A 13,408-nucleotide genomic window follows, 5' to 3' on the forward strand; every position below is an offset into this window, starting at 1 on the left:
GTTCAATAATTTACACTTCACAAAACTTAGAAATTTTTACTGTATATTAAAATATATTCATGAATCAATTTTTTAAAAATTTCATAAAATATTCGTGATTTTTTTAAAATGGGTCAAATATAAAAAATTAATCAGAATTTATCATAAATTTTTAAAAAATAGTTTATTGTTAAAAATATTCCTGTATTTAAAATATCCTGAATCTTAAAAACTATACTGTAATTATAAGAATATTCATTTATTTTAGAAAATATTCACTAATTTAAATAAATTCTCTGGTTTATAAATATTTTTGGTATATTTAAATAACTGTTATATGATTTTTTTAAAATTATCATGCATTTAAATTTATTCTGGTATTTAAATTTTGTCATGAATTTTTAAAAGGTGGACAGGAACGAAAAAGGAAAAAGGAGAAGGAAAAACGAAAAAGAAAAACGAGTAAAGAAAAGAACCCCGAAGATGAAAACCTGACAAAACCAAAGAACAAAATATACAATAAAAATGTGCATTCCCTGTGTAATAGAGGAACCCGAAAATGATGTTTACACAAGGACCGGTAAAGGACCTGTTCCAGAGAACTTGCTCTTTTTTTTTTCTAGGATTGCTCGACAGAACGTGGCAATGAGCGTCAAATAAGGAACTCCTTGAGAACGTGTGTAACTCGGTTGTTGCGTGTTGTAAGACGCGGTTTCCTATTTGCTGCATTATGCGGCAAACTGCTGTTGAATCGCACAGGAGCGATCAAGCTGGGCTGGCCCATTTAAAGCTAGGAAAGGTGGATGTTGGTTCCGGTTTTGAGAACCTTCTTCCATAAGGTTCTTAACTGTTTCAGATATGTTTTTCTTTTCTTTTCCTGTTGTTTCTAGTGTCGGTTTTCTTTCCTTTTTTTTCTTTTCTTTTAGAAAATTTACCTTGTTAAAAAACATTTGGAGTTTCAAAATTTGTTCGTGTTTAAAAAAAAAGAAGGTTTGTGGTTTTCAAATGTTTGTGACATTGTGAACTCTTGTCTAAATGAGAGCCGGTCACGCCCAACATTTGCTTAAACATATTTATATTCCGTGGCTACGCACGGGAAATTAAAAAGTAAAACAAAAGGTTGACAGTAAGTGGCCGAGACCAACGAAGTCAAGAAAAATAATGCTGGTAAACGGCCGAGACCAACGGAAGTCGTATTGTGCAGCTCACATGGCGCACAGTAACGTGTAAACAGCTGGTAGCCGACCAATCAGCGACCGGCCGCACACGCACGCATCTCCATAGCCGTACGTCATGCATGAGCTTCATTGCAGGCTGCAACTGAGGACGTCAATTTGCGCGTGGAAACCAACATGGTTTGACTCTCTTCATTCATTCACGTTGTGGAAGAGCGGCAGGTTCGGCAACACACTCCCTCCGTCCGTAAAAATTTGTCTCTCAAATGAATTTATTTAGCACAAAGTTAGTCCCTCCGTCACATAGTGTAAGACGTTTTATGACACTACACTAAAATCAAAAAACATATTATATTATGGAACAGAAGGAGTACTAAATACATCGATTTAAGTGACAAGTTTGAGACAAAAAATTTTGGGCGGAGAGAGTATTATTTTAGCATACCCACAGTAGTCGGCACCACATTTGTCCTCATGCCCTCGGGTAGCAGCTGTTTACACGTTCCTGCATTGCTGGTACTGATGACATTTCTCGCATGATGACCATGCATGTACCTAGTCTACCACCAAGGCGGAAGCGGTCTATTTCCGTTGCAGAGAATGTGCTTGGTGTAGTATAAAACTACAAACGTCGGCCGGAAGCTAATGCGTGTATGTAGCAGCAAGCAAACACCAGAGGGACGACCCAAGCTCCAAAAATGAGGACCTCCATCCATGGCTGCTCTCTTCAGCCAAGCATGTGCGCCGGCCGACGGCAGCCCTCCTCGGTCTCCGCGAGCGCCACTTCTCTCCCTCGTCAGATCATATCGGCTGCAAAGGTTTCTCGCCTCTCTCTGAACCCCACTACTTGATCAGGACGCGCCGAAAGATATATATAGGCTTATATTGTTATGTCTTGTGTGTTTCAAGGAGCTTCACCAGCAGTTTGCTTTGAGAATTGGGGATGCATCATCAAACGCTCTCAATTATGCCTCCCAAAGGCTGCTGGATGCATTTGTGGGCACCATCTTCACGTTAAGTCGCCAACCTTTACGGCCCACCGAGGTAAGTAGCTAGGGATAACATCAAGTGTTGTATCTAATAAAAATATGTAGGGTTGTGTGCATCCAGTGCAGAGGCCGGGGGGTTTACCCTCTTCGGGAAAATCTAAACACTACAACATCCATCTTTTGCTTTCACTCAGTTAACAAGTGAGGAGATCACACAATTGCAGAATAATGTTTAGGAGACCAAATTTAGAACGATTTGTGAGTGCTTGACTACCTATTGAATTAATAAAATCCTCAATCGTTGTTGCAGGGTAATTTTGCACCCGTCAAAGAGATCGGCGACATGCGAGAGATATTTGATATCGCGGGAGAGATTCCAGAAGATTTTCCAGAGGGTGTTTATATAAGAAATGGTAAACCTTCTATGCTCCTATCGTCTCACTATAACTGAGAGATCACAAGCATGCATGCATGCATGGAGCAGAATCAAAAGTCATGATGCCGGTGTGGGATGCATGCATGCAGGTTCAAACCCTCTCTTTGGAGCCCTCCACTCGTCAACCTCAATCTTTGGCAAGTCCCATGACATTTGGGTCGAAGGAGAAGGCATGCTCCACGCCTTGTACTTCACCAAGAGCAAAAACAACACATGGTTGATCAAGTACACCAACCGCTACGTGCAATCCGATACATTTAGGGTTGAGAAAGGACTGAAGAAACCATGCTTCCTCCCTGCCAGCGACGGTGACCCTCTTGCGATGCTCATAGCGGATACCCTTAATATTGTAAGTACATGATTGGCAACTTTTTTCCTTCTTCGGGTAGTTATGGGATGCTGAAATATGTCGCATATGAGCAGTTGAGGTTCGGAAAGGCTTTCAAGAACATGAGCAACACCAGCGTGTTTGAGCATGCTGGGAGAGTCTTCTCAGCAGCAGAAAATGATAACCCCCATGAGATTGACCTATGTAGTCTTGGCACACTGGGTAGCTGGAATGTTGATGGAGGATGGAAGATGCCATTCACTGCGCACCCCAAGGTTTGTCCACCCGTTTACTTTCCCAAAATGATAGTTTATCAATATACACACACATGTCAAGTGTATGATGGTGATGCATTAGAGGTGATACCAAATAGCAACACCATATAATTTGAAATAGTACTGTGATCACTTATTAGACAAGGCATAAAATGTGTTAACCGAAAATAAGTAAATGCATATTATTAGTTGCCTTCTGGTTTACATGCAAGAGAATATTGTTAGTTAAGAAGGACAACAAACTGTTTTTTTTACCGGAAACAGTAAGAAATTCCTCCGTTGTATCATTTTGTATTTTCTTCTAGGAATATCCTCTACATGCAAAAAATAAGACTATTATTCCAGCATAACACGTATTCCCTCCTTGCCAAATTATAATGCATATAAATTTGTTCAAAGTCAAATTGTCTAAACTTTGACCAAGTTTATAGAAGATTAAGTGACCATTCACAATACCAAATATATACCATGTGAAAATAAATTTCTTAATGAATCTAAAAGTATTGATTTAGTTCTGTAAATGCTGATAAATTTATCAATAAACTTGGTCCAAGTTTACAAAGTTTGACTTTAACCAAATCTAATATGTACTTTAAATCAGCACCAAATTTTATATGTACTATAATTTAAAAATGGTACAATTCATATTAATACTGCTTCTAAGACATTTTTAGTTTGATTACCAGATTACACTAGTTCTTTTTGGAGAATTTATCATGTTGAGTTGGTACTTAAACTGAAGTCTTGCTCATGGATCTGAACTATGTCTCTCGTGATAAGGGAACATGACCACATCTGCACTCATCTTATAGTAGCATCGGCGGAAATCCACGACAAAATAACATGCGCTCGTTCACTAGCACAATCCTAACATAGTCATCCACTATAAAGTATGAATAAAAGAAACTAGAAGCTATGCAAAAGCGATATTAGATGAATCACAACACCAACAATATTATTACCGAGTGGAATCGTAATGATAATTTTGGAACCAGTGGAATTCAGACAACTCACCCGCCACTGAATCTGTTGAGCTATTGCCCTATGTTTCATGCTCTGCTAACAAATTACTTGTTACAAACTTATGATATAAGACAACCTCATACATAACATACATAATCTACTAAATTTTAATCTGAGCACCATTTCATTATCCAAGCAACACTCTGGCAAGTGTTATGCAAATGTTTGTTGCAACTCAAAGCGCCGAAAATGCCATTGAAATAGCTCATCCCCAGTGCCAAAATTTTCATTGTGTGATTTGCAGTGTGAGAAGCATTATTTGAATCTACGAACAAAAGTGTAGGTGGATTCAGCCAAGACAAAGACAATTCCAAGATCCATTTATGTCAAAATTTCAGTGTCTTTTATGAAGTCCGTGACTCCTAATTGAACCTAGAGTATTTTGACATGTAGGACTTAGGATGATAAAAAAAATAGTGTAGTTAATTGCTTCATCGTTTCCATGTTTTTTTAAGTCATCGATGTTGTCTATGAGAATAGGTAATCCCTGGAACAGGAGAGTTGGTCATCTTTGGGTTCAACCTGGATGCGCCTTTTCTAACGGTTGGAGTTGTCTCAGGTATCACTATTTATAAATCTGTTGCATGTTCTATGTGATTAATAGAAATCAGCTCAGAATTTGATTCCATACTCCATCTGTAGCCGACGGGAACAAACTACAGCAGAAGGTTGCTCTCGAGTTAGACAGATGCACATATTGTCATGAAATAGGAGTCACTACAATGTAAGTTTTTCCATGACAGAAGATTCACTAGTGTGATGATTACTCAAGATTTTTTTAATTTTCCATAGAGAAAATATAATTTTATTTAACATTTTGTAAATTATTCCATTTAATATTAAGAAAGTTGCAAAGGGTAACATGATAAAATAGCATCCAGTGAACTTTAGCAGACGTTGTTGCACATCAAAATAATTCATTGAAGCTATTTCCCAATGAAAATTAATATAATAATAAGTTATACTAGTATGGTGAGGTCTTTAGGGTGGCTCCCTTCTCCTAGAGTTTATTGGCCATTCCTTTTTTTCCGAGAAAATCATAGGAGCTTTGTGTTTCTTTATTTGATTGGAAAGGTAGAGAAACTTGAACAAGCTTTGACAAAGGCCTCGTACAACGGACACAACAATTTCGCTCCCAAGTTCATCTGCTCCCTTGGAAGACCAGTAAAATCAAAAAAATACTACAAAAATAAAAATAAAACTGAATTTTGTATCATGGAAAATGTTCGAGTGCGTGATGTTCGTGCCAAATTTGGTGGTGTTTGGACATCTGAGTAGCTCTCAGCAAAGAAAGCATTAGGGTATGTGAGAAAACTTACTATTCACGCACTGTTCCGGGCCGGTTTTGTCTTTTTTGCCACGAGCTCCTCAGATGTCCAAACAAGATCAAACTTTGCACGGACATAACGCATTTGAGCGCCTTAGTTGACAAAAGAATTCCAGTTTTTTCATATTCTTCTAATATATTTTTTATTTTACTCTTCACCAGAGCAGATGAGCCCGAGTTCAGAAATGAATATTCGTGGTACAACTCACTTCAAAGACAAAAAAGTGCCCGAGTGGCATAACACCTTGAGGGTAACTCTAACCCATCCAAAAACTTATTTCCGAAAAACTCATTTCCAAAACCTAATTCCAAAAATTCATGGGCATCTAATCCATTACTTAAGCTTAATTCCCACTGGTAATTTCCTTGATATTTCTGACATCATTTTGCGTACATAAATCTCATTTTGATAAAATATTTATTTAAAACTTTATATTTCTAATGCATATGTTTTAACAACATTTAAAGTTCATTTTGTTATTCAAATTCAAACCACAATTTTCTCAGCAATCCTACCAAAAGCAACAATATAAAGCATAATTCATCATCACACTACATGGTTCACCCAAAAGCGACCACATGCAACATAGTTCATAAATCAAATCACATCACCCGCCCCCCTCCCAATGCGACAACCACTACCATATAACATTGATCTTGGTATTCTGGAAGCCAAAATCTCAGCACGGGTGAGTCCCAACGGTGTATTTCATTTTCATCCATCACGAACATGACCGTTTTCTCTTGCTCCTTCCTCTTGTTTATTTCTTTCTCGGACTCATGCTTGAACCCCCTCCTCAATAGCAAGCATATGGTCATCCACACTTGCATTCCTCTCCTCAGTCTTCTCATTTGTGCCATAGAAATAACCTTGATTCTCTTTGAGCACCACCCACCTTGACAACTTCATGTGCTTCCTTTTGGTGACTAACTCATTCCTTGCCTCTACCATTCATTTGAGTGTTTCCATGTAAATCCCATCTCTACACCATTACTTCTCCTCTCCCTCTTTTTTTTCCTCCCATCTGGACAAGATCTAGGACTAGGATTTCTTATCATATCCTCATCAACACCCTCACTTCCTCCTAAAGATAGAAGATTATATGATCAATCTTGACCTCATTTGTGTTGCCTTCCAAGTATCATCACATGCCATTTCTCATTTCTTTGAATAGCCCCATAATGTGAGAAAGTAAAGGGCTTTTGTTGCTTCCTCATGTCCCATTTCTTGTATAATTCTTGAGTACATGTTTGATGCACATTAAGTGCCACATCACTTGGAGGTATACAACCCACTTGATCAACATGACCCAAGCACTAGTTCCAACAATCTTTAATTGTACCTAAACACTGTGGTACTGAAATTTCTGTTCTATTGGACTCACCTTTCACAGTTTGGTGATAGTACTCCCGAATCCTCATCTAAATGTGTCTTTGATTTGTTCAGTGAAAATAGAGGCATCAAGGGAGGCACTCATACATGCATATAGAATTTCTCGTCCTCCTCTACTTTGTAACTGGAAAATCTTGAATGCTTCTTCTTGATTGTTGGAGACTCAATATCGACCACAACTGCTCATCCACTTCGATACTCTCATTTATCATCGAGAAGGCAATATCATATAATACAGTTTTGTCATCATTCAACATTACATCACCACGAAATTGTCCATATTTCAAGCCCTTCTACACACAATAATGTCAAATTGCACAAATTAAACCTCAAACACATAGAAACAAATGGAAACTTTTAAAATGGATGGAACTGCATTGGATTGTGATTAGTAACATACAACCAATGCATTTGCAACATTCCGGAGATAAAAAACAAGAAAGAAGACATTGTTGCATTTGCATAACTTCTGAACATATGGGAGAGCTATTGCAAGATATGAAGCGTCACACCCATAGGTCAATTTTAAAATTTAGAAGTTCGGATAGCTTACACTAGGAGGGGCGGGGGATACAGATTGAGTCGGAGGATGCACATTGGGTAGGAGCCACCGCGAGGGAAAATGATTTATGGATTTATTGGTTCGTTCACGTCCTAGAAGAAATATTGCCTATAAAATAGTTTCCCATGCAAAACATGAGTGTGGAAAAGTTTTTGGGACATAAATTTTTGGAATGGGTTTTTGGGCTTAAACTTTTGCGCATGGATAAGAATGTCATAAACAATATACATATTAGCGAATGGTGGATAAATTCCTCATTTATATTTATATGTGAACAAATTATTTATAATTTATTGGTTGTCTTAGATGATATATTCACCAAAAGAAAGATTCGTGTGCATAAAGACAGTCGAGGATTTAGCAAAAGAAGATGCAATTTCTCGTACATTACATTAGTCATGCCAACAAAAAAATTGATGGAATCAAATATCAACTTGTGAGTGTAGGTACAACATTATTTTAGATTCTCCACTTACAATCAACAAGGAAAGGTTGCTCAAAGGTGCTCCGTAAGTACTAATAACAAAATTCGTCTTGAATCCAAAAATATTATCAAGTGTCTAATTTATCATTTATATGTCCCTCATATAGGCTGATTGAATTCGAGAAGGATAGCTATGCAAGAATAGGTGTCATGCCCCGTTATGGTGATGCAAACTCGACAGCATGGTTTTACGTACAACCATTTTGCACGATCCATCTTGTCAACTGCTTTGAAGAAGAAGATGAGGTACAAATATATAAGCAATCACAATATACTTCATGTAGATGTAAAGGCATCACAATATACTTTATGATGATGTATATTAAGGTAGACACAAGTCTACTATAGTCTTAAATATCTCTGGAATTTCATTTTCTCACCCTAAAGGAACACTTGGTTTCTATTTACTACATACCATAGATCCCTCAATGATCAAGAAGTTATGAACCTATTTGATTCAAGGAATACCCAAAAGTCATGACTACAAAAATGTGGGAATTGGATGCCAATACATGTTGTTTCCTACAAGAATTGAAAACATATGAATAAGGAATGGAAGTTCTTTGATTGAACCAAAAGGAAAACATGCAAAAAAATTGAGCGGTAGGTGCATGTTATAGTTGTCATAGATATAAATTCAATTTCCAAGAGTCTAGACTCAATGAAATTTTTCATTTGGAATATAGTACAAAGTGACCCATAGGAAACATTGAGATGGATTCTAATCCTAGGAATCAAACAAACCCCATCAGGAAACTTTCTAACTATTAAAATCCTACAAAAACATTCGAATCAATGAGGCCTACATGTTTGTCAAATCCCTTAATGATATCATGTTGGGATGTCACTATCAACAACATGCTAAATCCCAAAAGGGGAGAAAACATCATAATGGTAGAGTTTCAGGATCGTAGTATGTGCTTCGTCCTTTCCTAAGGCTGCCCCACCATATGTTTGACTAGAAAAACATGTTTGACAAGGTTTCTGCGTACAAGAGTTGTCCAAATGTAGTTAGTTGGTAAATATCCATTAGCATGACAAAGGTTGGGAACCATCCAAACAACGATCAATGTTTTGGTCCGAGCTACAAAATTGGTAAGGTACATATTGGGCACAAACTGAACCAATTCTTGGACGGAAGTTGAGATCCAACCTCCTATGGGAGCGCTCGAGACAACAAAGGTAAATGAAGGCTTGTAGTATGAGACATGATATAGGTGACATTGTCCAACAAAGACTTTAGTGGGAGGCTTCTTTTTTTGTGTTTATTTGACTCCAACAATTAAAACTCCTTTAAAATTAGACGTCAAGTTAGTCCAGAATTACTTTGAGAATGAGAAATACTTTAGGGGAAACTTCTTTTCCTGATTTTTTTTACTCAAACAACTACACCTCCTTTAAAATAGGACAACCTTGATTGAACCCAAGTTAGTCGTTATTATTTCCTATTAAGGAAAAAAATGCCTGAATCAAAATTTTCTAAGATAAGTGAAAGGTACGAGTACCCCATAATTATCACGGGATGCCGGCTAGGCCACAAATAGCTGGTGGTACTAGAGCCCCCGCAACAAGAGGCTAAGAGACAAGTTTCCTTATTAATTTAGTGCTTTATTTTTGGAGTAATATTGGCACATATAATAGTGTTATCTTAGGAATGCCATGTATGATGATTGCTGAATTAGAAGAGAAAGAGATGGAAAAAGCGGCTTGCCTTATCTTTGCTAAGAGATGATTCCCCAGTAATAAAGAGATGACATTTTTATACTTTGTACGATATGTCTTCCATCAATTACATGGTTTCTAGTTTAACTTTAACGATCCTACAATTTTAGGAGCATGCAAACATTAATTACTCAAGATAAGAGAAAAAGATACTCAATTGTATAACATGTTCGTTTAACTTCTATAGGTGGAGTGGAATGCATAATAAAATATCATATTATCAGCCATTGTACACGTACATGGCCTTAGGAAACAATCATTTTTAATTAGTAAGTTAACTTGGTTTTTGGATCAAGTTGACCCGTCCCATATAGTGGTACTAGAACTACTAAACTAATATGTATTTCTTTTATCAAGCAATCAAGAAAGAACAAAAGGTGAATCCTACCTCAAAACCATATCCCCTCCCGCACACTAGCCATAGTGGTTGTTCCCAAATCATGCCACCCTTGCCCATGATTCACCCATGGTTTTCCCCTTCGAATGTGTCATATGGCTGGTTGCAACACCTCTACAACATATGTCTATCTAAATATTAATGGATATTTCAGCCATGCTATAATTTTTCCTTGTCTAATGATTTAATAGGTCGTTGTGAGGGGATTTCATGTGCCAGGTTCTATCATTTTGGGGCCAAGGATCAAATGCAATCAAGGACTAACCGAGGAATGTTTTTCTCGCTTGTATGAGTGGAGACTGAACTTGAAAACAAGGGCAGTTGTAGGCAAATACTTAACTGGAAAAGAGGTTGCCCTGGAATTCCCAGTAATGAATGACAAATATGTTGGCTTGCCTCACAAGTATGCATATGCTCAAGTGGCAGATTCTCCTGCAAATTTGGCAGGTGGTCCAGGAATAGGTATTGCTAAACATACATCAGTACATTACTTAATATATGGAACTTCCATTCAAACTTGAGAAATAGCTTTAAAATAGTGGTTATTGTCCATACATCAGTCACTTGTCCTAACTTACACAAAGACTTGTCAAAAAACACATGCTAATTTGGATGCCATTCAGACACAATGGGTGTAGAATAATAAATGGTTATGGCAGTTGACTACCCAAGGTATCACATTTCCCATGATGAGCCATAAATCCAACATGTGAAGACAAATATTAGTTGGCCATGAAATCTTGAATGTAATTCCCACAATGTTTCTTTGACACTCCATCCATTCTTAAATGTGGCATCATATATGAGAAACCGAAGGATATGACCCGATTAATTTTAAAATATATTAATACATGAAACAGATGATATTTTTTTCTCTTTACACAACTAAACTATATAGAACAAATACAAAACATGAATAAGGTAGTCACCCTACACTGATTTGGCCACATCAAACTTTTAAAGTATCAACATAGATAGGTGAAGTGCATCTGTCTCTCTAGTCAAAAGCAAATATTGTCCTAGGATCATGGAAGAGAAGTGTTTTGACTCTACCTTTCTGAATCTTCAAAGTGGGCACATAGATTGTATGAGTATATTGTCATGAAAATATTTCATAGCTATATTCCTAGATGAAGAAACTGGAAGGCCAATAATACAACCAAACTAAATCAACTCGGGCCTTGTTTGCTTTAATTAGATGAAAGACCATTGCTGAATAAAAACTAGAGATAATATGGACCAATAGTGTGGGGTCAATACAATAAATGTCATCTATTAGTCACAATGCAATGTTATTTAACCAAAATGTCCATCACATGCAAACTTTATGCAATATAGTTTAATATTATTCTCAATCATGTAGTACGACCGAAATTCGGAGGTTTTGCAAAATTTTGTCTTCATGAGAAAGAGGATGCAACCACCAAGGTAATTATGATATATACAAACAAGCTATTCATTTTGGACCATCATTTGAAATTACTATATTCAAATGAAATTAACTTCCAATCCGGAACTCTTAAAGAACAAAGGCCAAGAGGACCACATAAAGGTTAAGTATCATCACCTTGCTAGAAATCAATTCTGCTCTGGAGCAACTTTTGTGCCAAAGGTCAATGGTACAAACGAAGATGACGGTTGGATAGTTTCGTTTGTGCATGATGAGGGGACAAATAAATCAAAAGTAAGTTTTCATTAGATTCAACATTCTTGTGCTATTCTACTATAATGTCCATGTAGAAATTATTGTTTTATGGAAACTAGCACATTCGATGCTTTGTAATGATAGGCATCCGATCATTTAGCTACGAGCATAGATATTAGAGGTGTTTCAACAAATGTTGAACCTATTTACTCTATATTTTTGCTTAACACCTTAACACATACAATTATCACCAAGAGTCAAATACTTCAGAAACAAAAATTGGGACCGAAGGAAACATATTATCAATTTTAGAAAAGATTGAATACTGACAGGAAAGTGTATGCTACCTTCATGGCCATAGTAAATATTTAATACTGTTCTTCTCATTATGTAGGTGCACATCATCAACACACAAACATTTGAGTATGATCCTATTGCTAAGATAACATTGCCGCAAAGAGTGCCATATGGTTTTCATGGAGCATTTGTATCAAAAAGTACATGACAAAAGATATGATTTTCCTATAAGCCATGCATTCACCACTTGATGCATAATATATTCATATATAAATTTTATCATTTATTATGACAGTGACTTTAAGGCGACACTATGGTTTTCATAGAAGACTTGTATCAAAAGCTGCATAACAAAGTGACAATTTCTCCTATAAGCATCTATATCAGTGTAAACTCCGAAAGACCCCTCGATAGAGGGTTGCAACTAGCTCACATAGGTTTGGGGCCTCGAAGTGGAGGTAAAGCCCTAATCATGCTCGTATTGTATTGTGTGATGATAGGGGTGTACAAGGTGCAAGCATGTATCGAGTGATAGATTGTAAGATGTTTATGGACTAGCCCTCCCCTTGATTATAAAGGTGTCGGGGGTCTATGATTTACAGGAATCCTAACCGACCTAAGAAACATGGAGAATCCATATGCCAGCCTACCCATATGAGCACCGCAGGGAGACTGGACTAGCACATCATCTTGAGATTGATGAAGTCTCATCGACGGGGATGTCTCCTCTCACTGAATGCACATTGCCAGAAGGCCTGAAATAAGTTCAGAAAAAATGCAAGCACTAGTGTCAAGTCTAGGACTTGAATCCTGGTGGGCCGAGGATAAGTAAATCCAGGAATAATGTGAGCATCAGGACTTGAACCCTGGTGGCTTGGGATACCACCATCCCTCTAACCACCAAACCACAGGTTGGTTTGCGATGAACTTTTATAATAGATTTGATCTTTCTGCAAAGAAAAAGGAAATACACAAGTGCGTACATGTATTATAAAAGCTTTACGTAAGAATAGGATTTTTCTTCTTTGGGTTTTTATCATTTATGCCACTAGTTGTGTTTCGCTACTCAATTTTGCTATTAGAAGATACAACTACTCAAAAATGCCATCGATCCATGAGATGCTTGCTCAAAAATGTCATTAGATGTCTCAAAAATGCCATCATTCCGTTAGATGTTTGCTCAAAAATTCCATTAGACATTGTTATTTTCACGTCAAAACCGTTGACCATATTATATAACAAAAATAAGCCTAGACCCATATGTCGGTTCTCTCTATCTCACAATGATAAGTGTGGCCCCACTTGCCAGGAGTAACCAAGGGAATAATTCTACAGGAAAATAAGAACATTGTTGGGATCAAGTAGGTCCCACACTT

General features: G+C 37.1%; 1 protein-coding gene across 1 annotated transcript; it reads left to right on the forward strand.

The window, feature by feature from the left end:
* The first annotated feature begins 1,801 nt into the window (after window positions 1-1,801).
* Window positions 1,802-13,000, forward strand: LOC123089290 (carotenoid 9,10(9',10')-cleavage dioxygenase 1). The gene is made up of 14 exons (XM_044511007.1): window positions 1,802-1,972; window positions 2,064-2,198; window positions 2,454-2,556; window positions 2,669-2,928; window positions 3,003-3,182; window positions 4,686-4,764; window positions 4,848-4,929; window positions 7,934-7,996; window positions 8,079-8,217; window positions 10,282-10,552; window positions 11,454-11,518; window positions 11,616-11,774; window positions 12,130-12,232; window positions 12,328-13,000. The coding sequence occupies exons 1-14, from the start codon at window positions 1,853-1,855 to the stop codon at window positions 12,381-12,383; spliced, it is 1,815 nt and encodes a 604-aa protein (XP_044366942.1). The 5' UTR covers window positions 1,802-1,852; the 3' UTR covers window positions 12,384-13,000.
* The last annotated feature ends 408 nt before the right edge of the window (window positions 13,001-13,408 follow it).

This window comes from Triticum aestivum, chromosome 4B (genome assembly GCF_018294505.1).
Source record: "Triticum aestivum cultivar Chinese Spring chromosome 4B, IWGSC CS RefSeq v2.1, whole genome shotgun sequence".
Taxonomy (NCBI): Eukaryota; Viridiplantae; Streptophyta; class Magnoliopsida; order Poales; family Poaceae; genus Triticum; species Triticum aestivum.

Coding starts and splice junctions, on each gene's coding strand:
- LOC123089290 (XM_044511007.1), top strand. CDS start 1,853: ATGAGGACCTCCATCCATGGCTGCTCTCTTCAGCCAAGCATGTGCGCC. Junction 4,930..7,933: donor GAAATAGGAGTCACTACAAT/GTAAGTTTTTCC, acceptor TTGTGAGTGTAG/GTACAACATTATTTTAGATT. Junction 10,553..11,453: donor GGCAGGTGGTCCAGGAATAG/GTATTGCTAAAC, acceptor TCAATCATGTAG/TACGACCGAAATTCGGAGGT.